The following is a 15,698-nucleotide window of genomic DNA, read 5'->3' as shown; positions in this document are numbered from 1 at the left end:
CACCACCATTATCTGCTCGAACACATTTCAATTTCCTTCCTGTTTCTCTTTCAACACTTGCATGAAAGTGTTTGAATATACCGAGCACATGGTCTTTAGATTTCAAAACAAAAGCCCACACTTTTCGAGAATAATCATCAATAAATGTAACAAAATATAATGCACCACCTAGTGTCTTAGCATCCATAGTGCAAACATCAGTGTGAACTAAATCTAGAACATGTGATCTCCTATGAGGTCCAGAATTATAAAATGATACTCTAGCATGCTTTCCAACAAAACAATGAGTGCAAGTATTTAAAGTTGTACCTTTCACTGGAAGTGAGTGCTTCTTGGCCAAGACGCTTAGTCTTTTCTCGCTTAAGTGACCAAGACGTATATGCCACAAATCAGAAGAGGAATCATCAGCTACATTCACATCTTCTTTGCACAACTTTGCTTGCAACCGGTAGAGAGTAGTGAGACTATTGTCTTCTCTAGCAACAATGAGAGCCCCTTTGGTAATCATACATTTTCCACTGCCAAAGGAAGTGCAATACCCCTCTTGATCCAATGCCTTCACTGAAATGAGATTGAACTGCATATCTGGCGCATGCCTAACATTCTTCAATTGCAACTTGCATCCCATGTTGGTTTCAAGCCACAAATCACCCATACCAATGATATCACACACTCCTTTATCTCCCAATTTGATCTTGCCAAAATTTCGAGCAGTATAGGAAGTGAAAAATTCACACCTTGGAGTGACATGACATGAGGCACCAGAGTCCATAATCCAAGTGGAATCATCACAGACAAGATTCACATAATTTTCATCATATGTGATAAGAACATCTTCATAAACAATAGCAGCAGTTTCTTTATCACTATCTTTACCTTTGTCTTCATTTCTTCCCCTTGATTGTTCTCTTTTCAAGAACCTACAATACCTCTTGATATGCCCCGGCTTGCCACAATGGTGACAAATGAACTCTTTTCTTGGCTTGTACTTTCCTCTTGACTTGCTTTGACTCTCTGACCTGTCAGAACTGTGACGTTTTCTACTTTGACTTCTCCCCCGTGACTCTGAAACAAGTGCTTCTGACTGGGAGGAGGCATTAGTCAAACCTCGCTCTCTTCTTCTGGCTTCTTCATTCAACATGCTCTCTTTAACCATTGCTAACGTCAACTTTCCATTTGGAGCTGAGTTAGTCAGTGTCACAACCAGAACTTCCCAACTATCAGGAAAAGAGCTCAACAACAACAAGGCTTGCAACTCATCATTCAAAGTGATTTCATTATTTGTCAATTGGTTTACTGTCTCCTGAAAAATGCTCAAGTGCTCCGGCATTGATTTACCTTCAACATACTTCATATTGACAAGCTTCCTAATCAAGAATGCTTTGTTTTGCACATTCTTCCTCTCATATAACTCTTTCAATTTCTTCCACATCTTCTTAGCATTCATTTCGGTGTCAACATGTGGATACACACTAAGATCAAGCCATTCCCTAATCAAAGCAACTGCCTTCCGATTCAGCTTCTTCCATTCAGCATCGGATTTAGTAGCTTTGGATTTATCCCCCTCCACAGGATCATATAAGTCCTTGCTATACAACATATCTTCCATGAGGGTCTTCCAAATTGAATAATTTTGGGAATTCAATTTGACCATATTCAGTCCATGAGTATTTTCCTCCATTTAATCAGCACAGAGACAAACAACCAAAGCTCTGATACCACTTTGTTGGGCCAACCGCGGAGAGCTCTCGACCATCGGAGAGATTTCAGGGAGGAATCAAGCGATAGAATATAAGATGAGAAGACACCACATCCAACTCAAAACCTTAAGGGTGTCAAGTTAATGGGTCTCTCATCTTATAAACTCCTCACTCTTCCTTGCTTTCTTTGATGTGGGACTAACTTCAACACTCCTCACACTTGCAACACGAACAATCTCCCCCTCAAGTGTGAGCCTCCACATCAAGCATCAACTCTCCTCTAGCTCCTCCACCACCACAAGTATTCGTCCATCACACCGCCACAAAACACCGCGGGACACGCTGCCCGGACCACCTTTGCCGGGAAGACTTTCGATGCTTCACCTTGAATACCCCTTAAAACCACCAAACTGATTAACCATCGGCTCTGATACCACTTTGTTGGAAAAAACTCAACCAAGGTTCAAAACAAGAACCTGTCTAACAGCGGAAGCACCAGAAATAATTTTTCCACAACCTGTGCGATTAAATAGGCAATACCAAAGATACTCCAAGCAACAATTATAATGGCAGAAATCAAATAATCAGACACCAAAATTTTAACGTGGAAAAACTCCCAAAAGAGGGACAAAAAAACCCACGGGAACTAGTCCAGAAAAATCTTCCACTATCAGAATAATGGGTACACAAAAAATATTCCTAGTAACACTAGGGCATCTCAACAATCAACAAAATACATCACCAAAACTGGTGAAATCAACATAAACCCTCCACAAAGTGGTATCTCAAATCAGGCAAAAGAGAAGGCAATACAACTAGCAAGTTATATCCTAATGTTCATCTCTACACCAGGAATAACATACTAAAATTTCATAAGAAATGGAGCAAGTTTACCGATTTAATAGGATCAAAGTTAGCTTGCCCTTTTTCCCCAAATTCTTCTCCTCTTCGGCGCCGATGCTCTTCTGTTTCCTTCTTTTTTTTGAAAAGTGAGTGTCTCTAACTCTCTCTCTCTTGTGGCTTTGCTACTTTGTTTCTTTATTTTTTTTTTTGTTTTAAATATGTGGGCCCCACTTAGTTGGGAACCCACCAACACTATGTAATGCCTCAATTTCCTCTTGCATTGCTGCCATCTACATAGAAGCGTCTGGATTGCGCATAGCCTCCATAAAAGTTGTTGGCTCTCCATTTTCTGTCAAAAGATAATATGCATCATGGTTTGTCAAAACATAGTTTGAGTGCCATGATGGTGTTCTTCTTTGTCGAGTGGATCGACGAACTTCTATGTCATCGGCCTCTGCTTCTTGTTCTTCGTGATGTGGTTTTGCTTTAGAAAGATTACCTTCTCTGCATTTTTTTTATCTATTTGAACAGTGGTTATCTCTTTAATAGTGCTGTCATTTTCTTATTCTTTTTCCAATTCATCTTCTGCAAATATTACATCTCTACTGACAACTACCTTGCGGGCAGTGGGATCCCACAGGCGATACCCCTTAACTCCGTCAGCATAACCCAAGAATATACATTTTCTAGACTTTGGGTCCAACTTTGTTCTTTCCTAGGAATTGTACATCACGTACACAGGACAACCAAATATATGTAAAGAAGAATAATTAGGTGGCTTACCTTGCCACATCTCTATTGGTGTCTTCAACCCAATTGCAGTTGATGGTGACCGATTTATCACATAACAGGCGGTTTTAACAGCTTCTGCCCAAAAAGACTTGGCTAAACCTGCAGTTTGCAACATAGCTCGTGCTCTTTCTAGGAGAGTCCTATTCATTCGCTCTGCGACACTATTTTGCTGAGGCGTATATGCAACTGTGAATTGCCATTGAATACCTGCTTGCTTGCAAAATGTTAGAAAATCACCATCGACATATTCTCCTCCATTATCTGTCCTTAAACACTTGATCTTCTTTCCAGATTCAAGTTCTAACTTTGCTTTGAACTCTTTGAACATCGCAAACACGTCTGACTTCTTCTTGATCGGGTACACCCATAGCCTCCTAGAGTAATCATCAATAAATGATACAAGATATTTTGCTCCTCCTAGGGACATCTCCGGTGATTCCCACACATCAGAATGAATCAACTCCAATATGTATTTGCTCCGAGAAGTTGATCTACCAAACTTCAATCTATGTTGCTTTCTTGTAACGTAGTGCTTACAAAATGGTAGGTTTACCGATTTGATCCCCGGAATGAGATTACGTTCTCCAAGAATCTTCAAGCCTCGTTCTGACAGGTGGCCTAGTTTGCAATGCCATGTCATCGTCATTTCTTCTTGGCTTGTTGAAGCAACTGATGCCTTTGCCTCTTGCAAAGTATCTCCCACAAGCATGTATAGATTTGCTGTAATCTTTTTTGCTTTTATTACCACAAGAGCTCCTTTAACAACTTTCAAGATCCCACCTTCAATATGGGTTTTGCAACCAAGTTCATCCAATTACCCAATCGACAACAAATTCTTCTTCAAGCCTTTTACGTGTCTTACCCCTTGAAGTGAACGAATAGAACCATCAAACATTTTTTATTTTGACAGTACCCATTCCAACAATCTCTAAGGCATGATCGTTTTCCATAAACACCGATCCTTCCAAGACAGGTTCATATGTACAAAACCAATCACGATGAGGAGTCATGTGCCATGTTGCACCTGAATCAACAATCCAAACATCAGTGAGCTGTTTACTGCCTTTAGAACCAATTGTTGCTTCGCCATACAGGATTTCTCCATCATCAGAGGTGCTCGCAATACATCCTTGAGAATTTGATCATTCTGGAACATTCTCTATACTCTTCTTATTCCAACAATCTTTCTTGAAGTGCCCTCTCTTACCACAATTATAGCATTTGACCTGCTTCTTACTTTGTGTCTTTGGTCTACTTTGACTCCCACTGGAATCACACTCCATTGATCTCCCTCTTGTCATCAACAAAGCCTCTGCTTGTTTTGAGCTCTCTAATCTATCTTCCTTATTCTTGTGCCTAGATTCTTCTTCAAGAACCGCAGCAGCCATGTCATCAAAAGAAAGATAATCAGTCAAAACATTATTAGTTAAGTTAATGATAAGCTGATCATATGAATCTGGTAGACTTTGAAGTAAGAGCTCTGCACGTTCGTTTTTCGCTATGGTATATTCCAACGATGAGAGTTGGAAAAATAGCGTATTTAGATTGTTGATGTGATCCGTTGCCGATGTGGATTCACTCATTCGAAGAGTATAAAGTCTTCTCTTCAAGAATATCTTGTTGTGAAGTGACTTGACTTCATATAATTTGGTGAGAGCATCCCAAATTTCCTTTGCTGTCTTTTTCTCTGCTACACTTGATAAAAACTGAGTCAGCTAATGCCAGGTGTAAGTTTGCAGTAGCATTGTTGTCCATCTCCTTCTATTTTTCATCTGTAATTCCACTGGGTCTACCTTCAATTGCTGTTACGCAATTGTCTTTTCTCATAATGGCTTTTATCTTCAATTTCCATATGGAAAAATTACTCTCACTGAATTTTGAAATTTCATACTTTGCTGCCATTTTTTTTAGACGGTAACTCGCAGCGAAAAAAAAATACTAATCAGTAACCTTTGGCTCTGATACCACTGTTAGGTACCAGACAAATGACACAGCAAAATATAGAGATGAAAAATTAGAAATTTGTATAAAATATGGAAACAATTGAATAACTTTCTTTGAGAATTACAACTTCTCTCTATCACAAGGAGATTACAATAACACTCTCTCTTGACAAAAGGAGAACACATTTCTCTCTATATATATAAGAGAAAACTACTCAAAGAAATATTATGTTATTCTATCTGAATGACTTGATTGAAATGAATTAAAGAAAAACTCAATGTATAGGTGAGTCTCTTTAATATGAACCATCCGTCAATTAGAAATATATAATTCTTCTCTTTTTCAACTATTAAAATTCTAAGATAAACTAAGATTGTTTATTACCTTTTTTTATTTAGTTATTATTTATTTATTAATTTTCTAAAATTAGCTTTACTAATTTTCACAAAATGTATTACAAAATGTATTGCAAATGGCTTATTTGGGAGGAAAAACTAAACCCACTATCATTTTGCAACACCCTATTCCAAGAGAAGTAAAAAAGTTATTTATACATTAAAATTAGCCATTAAAATTAACCACCATGTATTTGTGTATAAATACATGTATTGTGTAGCTTATTTTTAACATATATTTTATTTTCCAACATATATTTTATTCTAGTGACTAATTTTAGTGGACATGTAACATACTCGTTTATGAAAATAGGCCATTCCACAATATTCTCATGCGAAATTGCAAATTGTTGTGCAACTTGTTAAAGCAAGACCATTGCGAAATAGTATCTGTTGCGTAATTATGCAACTTTTCCAACTCTTTCGTATGTCTAGAAATATTTTATTCTTTTATATTTATTAAATAAAAAAGAGAGAAAATTTTAGCCAACGATTTCATAATACAAGCCAACAAATTTAAAATTAAAGACGGACCAAAAATTTTTAAGGGACCAAGTATGCATTTAAATAAGAAACATAAAACGGTAAGATTGGCCATAGTTTCATTTGCAAGTTGTAACACATAAATACACCTTTGGTAAAAGGGTTGTTGAATATAGTATATTATAGTTATTATGTAAGATGCCATTGGAACATAGCATCTAATTCAGGAGTTAATGATAGCAAGACGAGCATCTGCACATTAAGAGCAAAACTTAAGGTACGAAAAAAGAAAACCAAATATGTAACTTGTTAGAATAGTCACCTTGCAGTGCAGACAAACCCCTTGGTCTAAACTCTAAACACTGCATGAATCATGAATATATTTCTTAACAATTAGCAATTTATTTTATTATGCACTTCCCACAGAAAGTGTCAATTGTTCCCGGCTCGTCAAGGATTCTCTCAGGTAAAAAGATACTTGTGATTTTGGTCGAAAAGGAAGAATGCTAGTCAATTAAGGGATACCTCCCATTCAAGGGTTCCGCCTGCAAACATGGGAACGATGTCTCCGAACGGAAAAGATAACAGTTCAGGTACTTTCCATGGAGCCTTCTTTAGAGTAAGCTTTGACTTGTTTCTGGGTAAGCCATAGAAGTCAGATCCATTAAAGCTTGTAAAGGCCTCCAACTTATCGAGTGCACCAGCCTGCGACATGTAAAAATAACTTCAAGATAATATAAAAAATTAACATGCTTTCATAGGCAAGGTAGCATGTAAAGTGTGGGCTTTTTCATTTGGTTATATTACATCTCATGGAAAAACAAGATTAATGCATGAATCATGCATACATATGAAGTATTCATAATAGTACTAAAATTATGTGTATGTCTATTGATATTCACTGCAAAATATAAAAGGATATGTGGAAATTTCGCATAAGGAGAAAGCCTAGAAGTGAAAATTTTGGAATTTTATGCAGCAAAACTAGTTTGCAAATCTTTTGAAACTTGAAAGTGACATATTGGTCACAGAAAACACAAATTGCCAAAATGAAAAATGAAAAGGAGTACTCTAATAATTGTTAAAGAAATATACGTTGACACAAAAATGAAAGTGTGCACCTCCTCAAAGACTTTGGCATAGACTGATAGAGCAACAGGAGCATTGAATATGCCAGCACATCCACAAGCACATTCCTTTTTACGCTTTTCATGTGGAGCACTATCAGTTCCGAGAAAAAATCTCTTACTTCCGCTAGTGACAGCCGAAACAATAGCCTGTCCTACGAAGAGAAAAAATAAGAGTTCAAGGTAAGATAATATAGTTTTGCAATAGAAACTAATTTAATAATAATTTAAATGATTAACAAGTTCCCAACAAATATTTCAAGCTAATTATGTATGAGTCTGTTCAATAGACTCCATAACTCTTCAATAAGACTTCTCTTTACAGCAAAGCTATAAGTTTCATCTTCAAAATATAAACTGATGTTGGAAGGCCATTCCAGGCTAGCAGCCACAGAAAATCAATATTTTCTAATTGTAGGAATAACATCAAATCCAATCAATGAAAAACTAAGATATTCGCTAAATATAATACAAGCAAACCATGGATTAATTCATGACCTTAAATAACTACTTCATTTTCATAACCATGAGAACTGATATAACATGTAAAGATGTTACAAATCTATTAAGGGGAAAAAACAAAGCTACATACTGTGGATCTCTCTTTTGAGAACTGGAAGACAGTAATTGTGAGGCTGCAAGCCACCTTGGAACAAAGCATTGCGGTTAAGGATAAGATGCTGAGGTGTAACAGTTGCACCTACAGAACCTGGAAAGGAAAACCATACATTAGTAAAATTTTAGAACATCACAGCATAATGATGAGAAAGCTCTTCCGAGAAATTGAAATAAGGTACCCTCTTTGCAAGACATAACAAACTTGACAGCATCCATGGTAGTAATATGCTCCATTACAATCTTAAGCTGTGGAAGCTTTTGAACCAAAGGCTCTAAAATCGTTTCAATATAAACCTTTTCCCGGTCAAAAATATCAACATTTGGATCTGTAACTTCTCCATGAACCTGTCACATACACTGATTCGCAAATAAGAAAGTACAAACACGAACTTTCAATTTTATGTACATTATAGACAATAGACAAATCAACATGCAAAAAGAGAGTAAAACACTATTGGGCAAGCCAAGCACAACGTAGACAACAGTTAAAGTCTTCAAGTATTTGCACACAATTTTAGAGGGGCATATTGTGATATTGGCGTCAAATATAATAAATTCCATTGGAAAAGGTGTATTATAATTCAGACATGGTGTGATTAGTCATAAGAATAATGACATTGTAGCTGAAATTGAATCACTATCTACAATTGGGGCAAGCATGTCATCTAAAAGCACGTAATGAATTGTTATTCATCAACTCACATACACACACATATAGAGAGGGAAAATACGTACCAGTAATGGTAAATCTTGCTCAACCATTTCCTCAAGAACAGGAAAGCATTTTCCAAAAAGATCTGTAACACCATCTTGAGAATTTGTGGTAGCACCAGCAGGATACAACTTCACACCATAAACAGCTCCACTCTTTTCTTCCAAATACAATTAGCATAAATAATGTACTATAGTCAGAAGAATCAAGCCAAAGTAGAATAAGTATAGAGAATAGTATGAAATTAGACGATCAAACCATTGATTTCCATGTGAACGACAAAAATTTTGTACTTTTTATATCAGTTAGTTGTGTACACAAACATTAAGCTAGATCCTTTGCTCCATTGAACAAAGCTGAAAGCTCCACTATGTATAAGAAAAGAGCAATAAATGGCATGGCCATCAAGAAATTCTTTCATCTAAAGAAAGAGAAAAGAAAAAAAAAAGCTCAAACTCATGATTACTGAAGTCTACACCAAGCAACATTGACCCCTACAGTAGAGAAACCCTGACTCAGGAGAAAGGAGTAAGAATAGCAGGGGAAAGAATTAGTGAGGACAGCAGGAAGCTTGTAATGCCGTAATGCTGACTAGGAAGAGATGTGGGTTTATGAGGAAAATTGAGAGACAGGACGCATGGTTCAACGAGAAAAATATGATTGGAGCCAGTTAAGCAATTTCTAAGGAGGGTGGCTCCCATATGCATAGGATATTTACTTGCTTTATAGCTTTTTAATATATTTTTCATACTTGCTTAAACACTTATACTGTTTCTTAAGATCAATACTAAACTATGATATCAGATTATGTTAATTATGCATAGAGGTTTTCTTAACTTCTATCCCATACTCTATCCATTTTGACACTTACGAATCATATATAATATGTTGTTCCATAGCTACTAACTAGTTAAATATCTGCTAATGATTACATCTCAAATTTCACCCCATAAAAGTTATAACAAAATAAAAGTCACCCCTTCGTTAGTACCATAAACTTCTTTATGTAGTGGCTAATTGTGTTTGATATAAGAAATGCTTGACAGCAAAGATAATATCATGTTAGCTTGTCATGTAGCAACAAAACACAGCTGGAAATATGAAATAGAACTGATAAGGTAAAAGGTAAAAGAAGTTAATTTTAATAAAATTCTTCTAGTAAAACATAAAACCTTATACTAACAAAGACACATCAATTAAAAATACTTACTATCTCCGCCAACGCTTTTTTTTTATTACTTGAAATTGCATAGGTAATTGGCAATATTTTGTTTAGAATCACATATAAACAAATTATACTCACTTGCACATTTAATCTCATCAGGGCTTGTCATATCTGTTAAGTAAAGGGTCATCAAAGGAGTGAAGCTGCTATCTTTAGGCAATGCTTTCAAAATGGACTCCCTATAAGCCAAAGCAGCTGCAGTAGTGGTGATGGGTGGTTTCAAATTGGGCATCACTATTGCCCTTCCGAAATGCTTGGCACTGTAGAAGCAATATTTATTAATTAATATTCACTTCTGTTTCCTTTAAATGCAGTTAGCACAGATAGCTAAATAATAATAGACCATGTCCAAGGCTCTTTAGGCATCTGACAAAAATAAACAGCAAGAAATGCATGGATTTTAACAAGTCTTTTCTATCAGAAATCAAATTACCTGTGAGGGATGATACCTTCAAGTAGGTCACCATCACGAAGGTGAAGATGCCAATCATCAGGTTGTGTAATACTGAGTTCCATCCTTGTTCCTTTACAATTAAAGCGCTTATGATTTTCGAACCTTTTGGAAGAGAATCTCAGTACCTTTTGTAGAAGGATAACAATTTAATTACTAGCAGAATCAAAAAAACTGGAAGAGATTAATTCTTGATTTAATCATAAAATTTATTTAAACTTTATAGAAATAAAATGAAAATCTAGTTCAATATGCTATATTTATTGATGTTGATACTATGACTCACCATCTCCCCAAACATTCTACACTTATCCATGCAAAATAGCAACAAGTTCAATATGCAACACTTGTTGATGTTGGTACCATGACTCCCCTTTTCCCCAAACATTCTACAACTTTCCATGCAAAAATGGCAAGAAAAATATCATTTATTTTTTGTAGACACGGAGAATGGGATTGAAGAAGCATGAAAATGAAAGATGAATAAAACTACAATCAGAATATATATACATACTTGGCAAGGAAGTGGCAAAGTCTTTATCATTCCTTCCTAGTACTACTAAAGCATGAGCAAACTATCTGCTCAAAGAAGAAACTTATCAAAACAAACAATAAAAACATGATTGGAAAACATGCAGAAAGATCAAGTACGTCACCATTAAATATATTAGGAGAAACAAGTTAAGCATAGTAACAACTACATTTGTGATGAACAAATCAATGCATGTACGAATCTGCGAGAAGAGTTTACAAGAGCTTGCGAACTTGTGCGTTTTTTTTTACGAGTAAAATCTCAGTCCTAGATCAGTATAATAACAACCATAACAGCTATAATAGAACCCTGTCATTCTATCAAACACAACATAAGCATTCATTCACACAGCAATGAAAATATATTTATTATTGATCTGTTTTAATAAAAGAAAAATCTAAATAATGTACTTCTTCTTCAATTTAACTAAACTCGTATTTAAGGGGGAAAAAAACGCTTTAGTTTATACACACACAACATATATTTTTTACAGAAAAAAGTATAAATATAAAAGAAAAATTATACACAAACAAAAAGCTAAAAATGAAACAGGAGCTAACGGTACTTACTGGAGAAGGGATCCGGTGACAGTCGTCGTACTCTGTTTCCGGTGGAGGCAGCCGTCGGCACTGTCGATGGTGGAGAGTTCGATCGGAAGGTGACAGAACAAAAGTAACTACTGTGACGAGAACTAAGTTGCAAGAGGTCAACGTTGAGAATGAGATGCTCCTCTTTTTCCCTTTTTTTTTTTTTCTTTTTCTTTTTTTTTTTATTTTTGGGCTAAAAGAATAACAAGATTAATGAAAAAAAAAAAAACAAAATATAGGGACCTAATTGAAAATTCGGTAAAACTATAAAAAGCTACAGAATAATTAAATCTTGTTTATTTTAGTTCAAAGCAATTTTTCAAATTAAATCAAACTGATGATATTGATTTAATTCAGAATATATACAGTTGCGTTTTTAATCAAAATCAAATTAAACTGAACCGATGTAAACGGAGTTTAATTTAGTAAATTTTATCTCGTAAAAAAAATTAATGGATAAATGAAAATTGTTTTAACATAATTATATATCCTACATATCTACTATAGTTTATATCTTTTTTTATTAAATTAAAATTTAAAATATATTGCTATCGTTTATCATTGGTTTATTAATCTCATACATATTGAAGGATTTGGATCCTCTAAAGTTTGAATTTTACTTTAGAGAGTAAAGTGTGATCTCTCACCATTGATTTCATAGGTGGGACCAAGAATAAATATGAAAGAGAAACTATTAAAGGGTAGAAGATCATACTTTATTCTCTAAAGTGAAATTCAAACTTTAGAGGATTCAAATCCCATATTGAATCTCCTGTCATTTTCTTCATTCAAAGCAACTTTTAGATTTATAAAACTCCTTCATTTTCGTCAATCATTATTTTACTTCACTGTATTATATTATATCTTTTTTTTATTTACCTTAATTATCTTTCATTTCCAAAACTTCTTTATCCTAACCTATATATAATTCATAGGAGCTTATAACTCTTATACAAACTCAGATCTTTTTGGAATCTCTCTTTAATTTCTCTCTATACATAATATATCTACCCTTTAAATCGAAGTACTTACAAGAATATTTTTTTTATGGCATCTCTCAGTCTGCCAAATTAAAAATTAATTTGTTACAGATTAAAATTTTATTTAAAGATTTATTATTGAATAATGTGTTACTACATACACAATGCGAGAAGAGCAAAAATCAAATGGTGAGAATGAGAGCAAGAGAGAGAGGGGGTGGGAAACACCGGGTGGATTAGAACTTGGCAATTTAGTATAGATCCGAGGGTTTAGAATTGAGAAGAGTACTGTCGTCTGAAAAACGAGTCGTTCTCTATTTTTGTAGATCATCTTCCTGAAGATATATCAAAGAAAGAGTTATACCACTTGTTCAATTGAACTGGATGTATAAATGATATCTATCTGTCACGAAAACAAAAAAATGGAACAATATACATATTTGCGTTTATCCGATATACAACGAAGGGTAGAGCTATGAAGGCTATTGCGAAAATAAATAGAATGAGATTACGAGGCAAGGTTCTTTCAATAGAAGCTAGGTATTGACGTACGAATGAAGTGAAGAATATGAAGAGACATTATGAGGCGGATGACGTTCAGAATATTGTTAAGTTTCTACCTCCACATGAGGAGAGCCAAAGGTTTTTAGAGAGAAATGTGAAAGAACCGAGAAAAAAGAGAAAAAAAAAAGAAGAAGACCCATACGGCAATGGGTGGAACAAAAAAGATGGAAGTATCTATCGCAAAAGAGAATCTGGACTGGTTTCAGAGGAGTCTAATAGGTGGTACGACAAAGGCTATTGACTATAATTCTTTGAAGACCATGATTGGAAAGAATTTGCCTCAAGTTGTGCAAGTACGAGAACTATGAGCATACAAAGCACTTTTGACTTTTAATAGTGTATTCAGTGCAAAAGAAGCCTTCACGTTCAAAATGGACAATTTGCTGCAATTTTTTCATAGTGTATGGAGATGGGATAAGGAGGAGCGTAGTAAAACTCGAAGGGTATGGCTAGAGTGTTTTGGTATTCCTTTGCATACGTGGTCAGCAGAGACATTCAAGATGATAGGAAGCCAATGGGGAGAAGTTATTAGATGTGACAAAGTCACGGAGTCATGCCTTTCATTCAGTGTGGGACGGGTGCATATTGATACTTGTATTATGGACATAATCAACGAGTGGATTCACATCACAATTGGTACTAGTGGATTTGATGTCCTAGTTAAAGAGGTTGGTCATGAGAGTTATGGATTGCAGTGCAAGCTTGAGGAGGTAGGTAAACCTTGCCCCCCAAAAGCTGGCGAGATTTTGGGTGAAAGCCGTTTGAGCTCGATAGTGCCAGTGGTAAGCAGAGATCCGGTGGTTGAATTGGTGATGGCAGTGCCAAGGAAGGAAGAAGCTGATAAGGGTATGGTAATTTCAAAGAACATTTTGAATGAATGGAGTTATTGCAATTCAATTCAAATCCAAGCACCAAGGGTAACAAATGATGCTGATTTTGAGGGAAGGGTTTATTTTAAGGGATATAATGATTTGGTTAATGATGTTGAATCAGAAAAAACTGTTAGTTGGGATTATGATAATGATGGGCTGAATAAAGGTTGTATTTAGAACATAATATCTGACCAAAACAGGCTCATTAGTTGGTCCAATACAAAGGTATGTGCCAATTGTGCTAAAAGAGACAGAATGTGCCAACTTTCATTAAACAGAAGCCCATGTCATGCTGATGGGGAAATAGGAGGCGAGCTGGTGATAGGGAGTCTGAGTCGGGTTGTGCTCTGTCGGGTTGGCTGCTCTCCAAAAATTGGGTTGTGCGACGCTACTCAAGACTGAATCGAAGAAAAGAATCCAGATTCTGATGGCACAGCTGTTTCACGCAACAAGGGAGACCACCGAGCTGGCAAGCAAGGACGGGGTAGTGGAGATGACGACGCCGTAGGGTTTGTGGCGGGGAACCATGCGGGCGAGATTGAGCCAACTAGATGCCTTCCTATGGATTCTGAGACCTCACCTAGCAACATTTCATTGCCGACGATGGTTGGACTCCATTCTTCCAGGGACGACGGGTTCGATGGAGATGCAAAAGTGAGTGGTTTAGTGCCCAGGATAAATGTCGTGGGCTCCTGAGTCGGGTTCATTGAAGATGGTGAAGGAGCACTAGAAGACTAGGGTTGGGGTGGATATTGGTGCTGGGCAACAGGGGATATGTAATGGAAAGGCTTTGGAAAGGGAAGAGCAGATGCTTGAAAATAGGAAGGCGTGGGAATTGGCTGTTGAATCAGGAGCAGTGTAGTACAACAAAGAAGATGATATCATGACAATTTCCCAAGAACAGAATAAAGCATTAGCTCAAAAGAGGAGGTTGGCAAAGCAGAAAGAAAAGGCACAAAGATGTAGACCCAAAAATCTCAAAAAGGTATGTAACAAAATTTTTAAATGATTTTTAGCTCTTGAAATGTTAGGGGGTTATGGGGTGTTGGACAATTGAGTATGGTGAAAGAACTAAAAAATGAGCAAAAACTGAATATGTTAGGTTTGGTTGAATCTAAAATGTAAGTTGTGACTAAGTTTAACGTAGCACGTATTTGGGGGAGCGATGTTGTGGGGTGGGAGTATGTAGGATCAGAAGGCACGTCCTGGGGTCTGTTGTTAATATGGGATGACATGCTGTTTAGAATGAATAACTGTTACAAAGGGGAGAGATAGTTATGTGTTAAAGGAGTCCTATTAAAAAATGAATTCAATTGTACTTTCTGTTTGGTATATGGTGCTCATACTAGAGTGGAAAAGCTTGCTGTATGGGAGGAACTGAGCTTTATAACTGGCTTATGTTAAGTTCCGATATTTTACATAGGTGACTTTAATGAGGTTATACAGGTTGAAAAGAGGAAATATTAGGACAGGTTAACAGCCTCTGCAGAAGAATTTAACAGTTGGATTCAAGATATGCAATTAGTGGACTTACCGTTGAATGATAAAAAATTTACATGGTTTAGAGGCCACTCTTGTAGTTGTATTGATAGAGTTCTAGTGAGTGTAAAATGGATTGAGGAGTTCCCAGAGATTCGATTAAAAGGCGGACCGAGAGGTTTGTCAAATCACTGCCCAATTATAGTTGAGGATTACGAATTCAAAGGTGGTCCACATCCTTTCGAAGCTTAGACTCTTGGTTTACACATGAAGGTTTTCTAAGAATGATCAGGGAGGAATGGAGAAATCTTGGTGAGGTGCAGTTCACGGATAAGCTGAAGGCTCTAACGTTGCCTTTGGGGAGATGGCATAAGGACAATTTTGGCGATATGGA

General features: G+C 36.2%; 1 protein-coding gene across 4 annotated transcripts; it reads right to left on the bottom strand.

Annotated features, from left to right (window-relative positions):
- Positions 1-6,303: 6,303 nt before the first annotated feature.
- LOC107625101 (dihydroorotase, mitochondrial) lies at positions 6,304-11,612 on the bottom strand. Of its 4 annotated transcripts, none has more exons than XM_021115662.2 (10): positions 11,392-11,612; positions 10,805-10,869; positions 10,577-10,685; positions 10,273-10,418; positions 9,918-10,099; positions 8,638-8,774; positions 8,082-8,247; positions 7,877-7,993; positions 7,279-7,439; positions 6,304-6,862 (listed from the first exon to the last, which is right to left on the bottom strand). In XM_021115662.2, the coding sequence occupies exons 3-10, from the start codon at positions 10,676-10,678 to the stop codon at positions 6,668-6,670; spliced, it is 1,206 nt and encodes a 401-aa protein (XP_020971321.1). In that variant the 5' UTR covers positions 10,679-10,685; positions 10,805-10,869; positions 11,392-11,612; the 3' UTR covers positions 6,304-6,667. The 4 variants fall into 4 exon arrangements, with proteins under 4 accessions (XP_020971321.1, XP_088361422.1, XP_016183163.1 ...); XM_088505296.1 differs by having other exon boundaries at positions 10,577-10,679; positions 11,392-11,566; XM_016327677.3 differs by lacking the exon at positions 10,577-10,685 and having other exon boundaries at positions 11,392-11,564.
- Between the last annotated feature and the right edge of the window lie 4,086 nt (positions 11,613-15,698).

Source organism: Arachis ipaensis, chromosome B2 (assembly GCF_059453495.1).
Source record: "Arachis ipaensis isolate K30076 ecotype BB chromosome B2, ASM5945349v1, whole genome shotgun sequence".
In the NCBI taxonomy this organism is placed as follows: Eukaryota; Viridiplantae; Streptophyta; class Magnoliopsida; order Fabales; family Fabaceae; genus Arachis; species Arachis ipaensis.
Note: the sequence above shows the minus strand (reverse complement) of the source record. Positions and strands in the feature narration are given on the sequence as shown.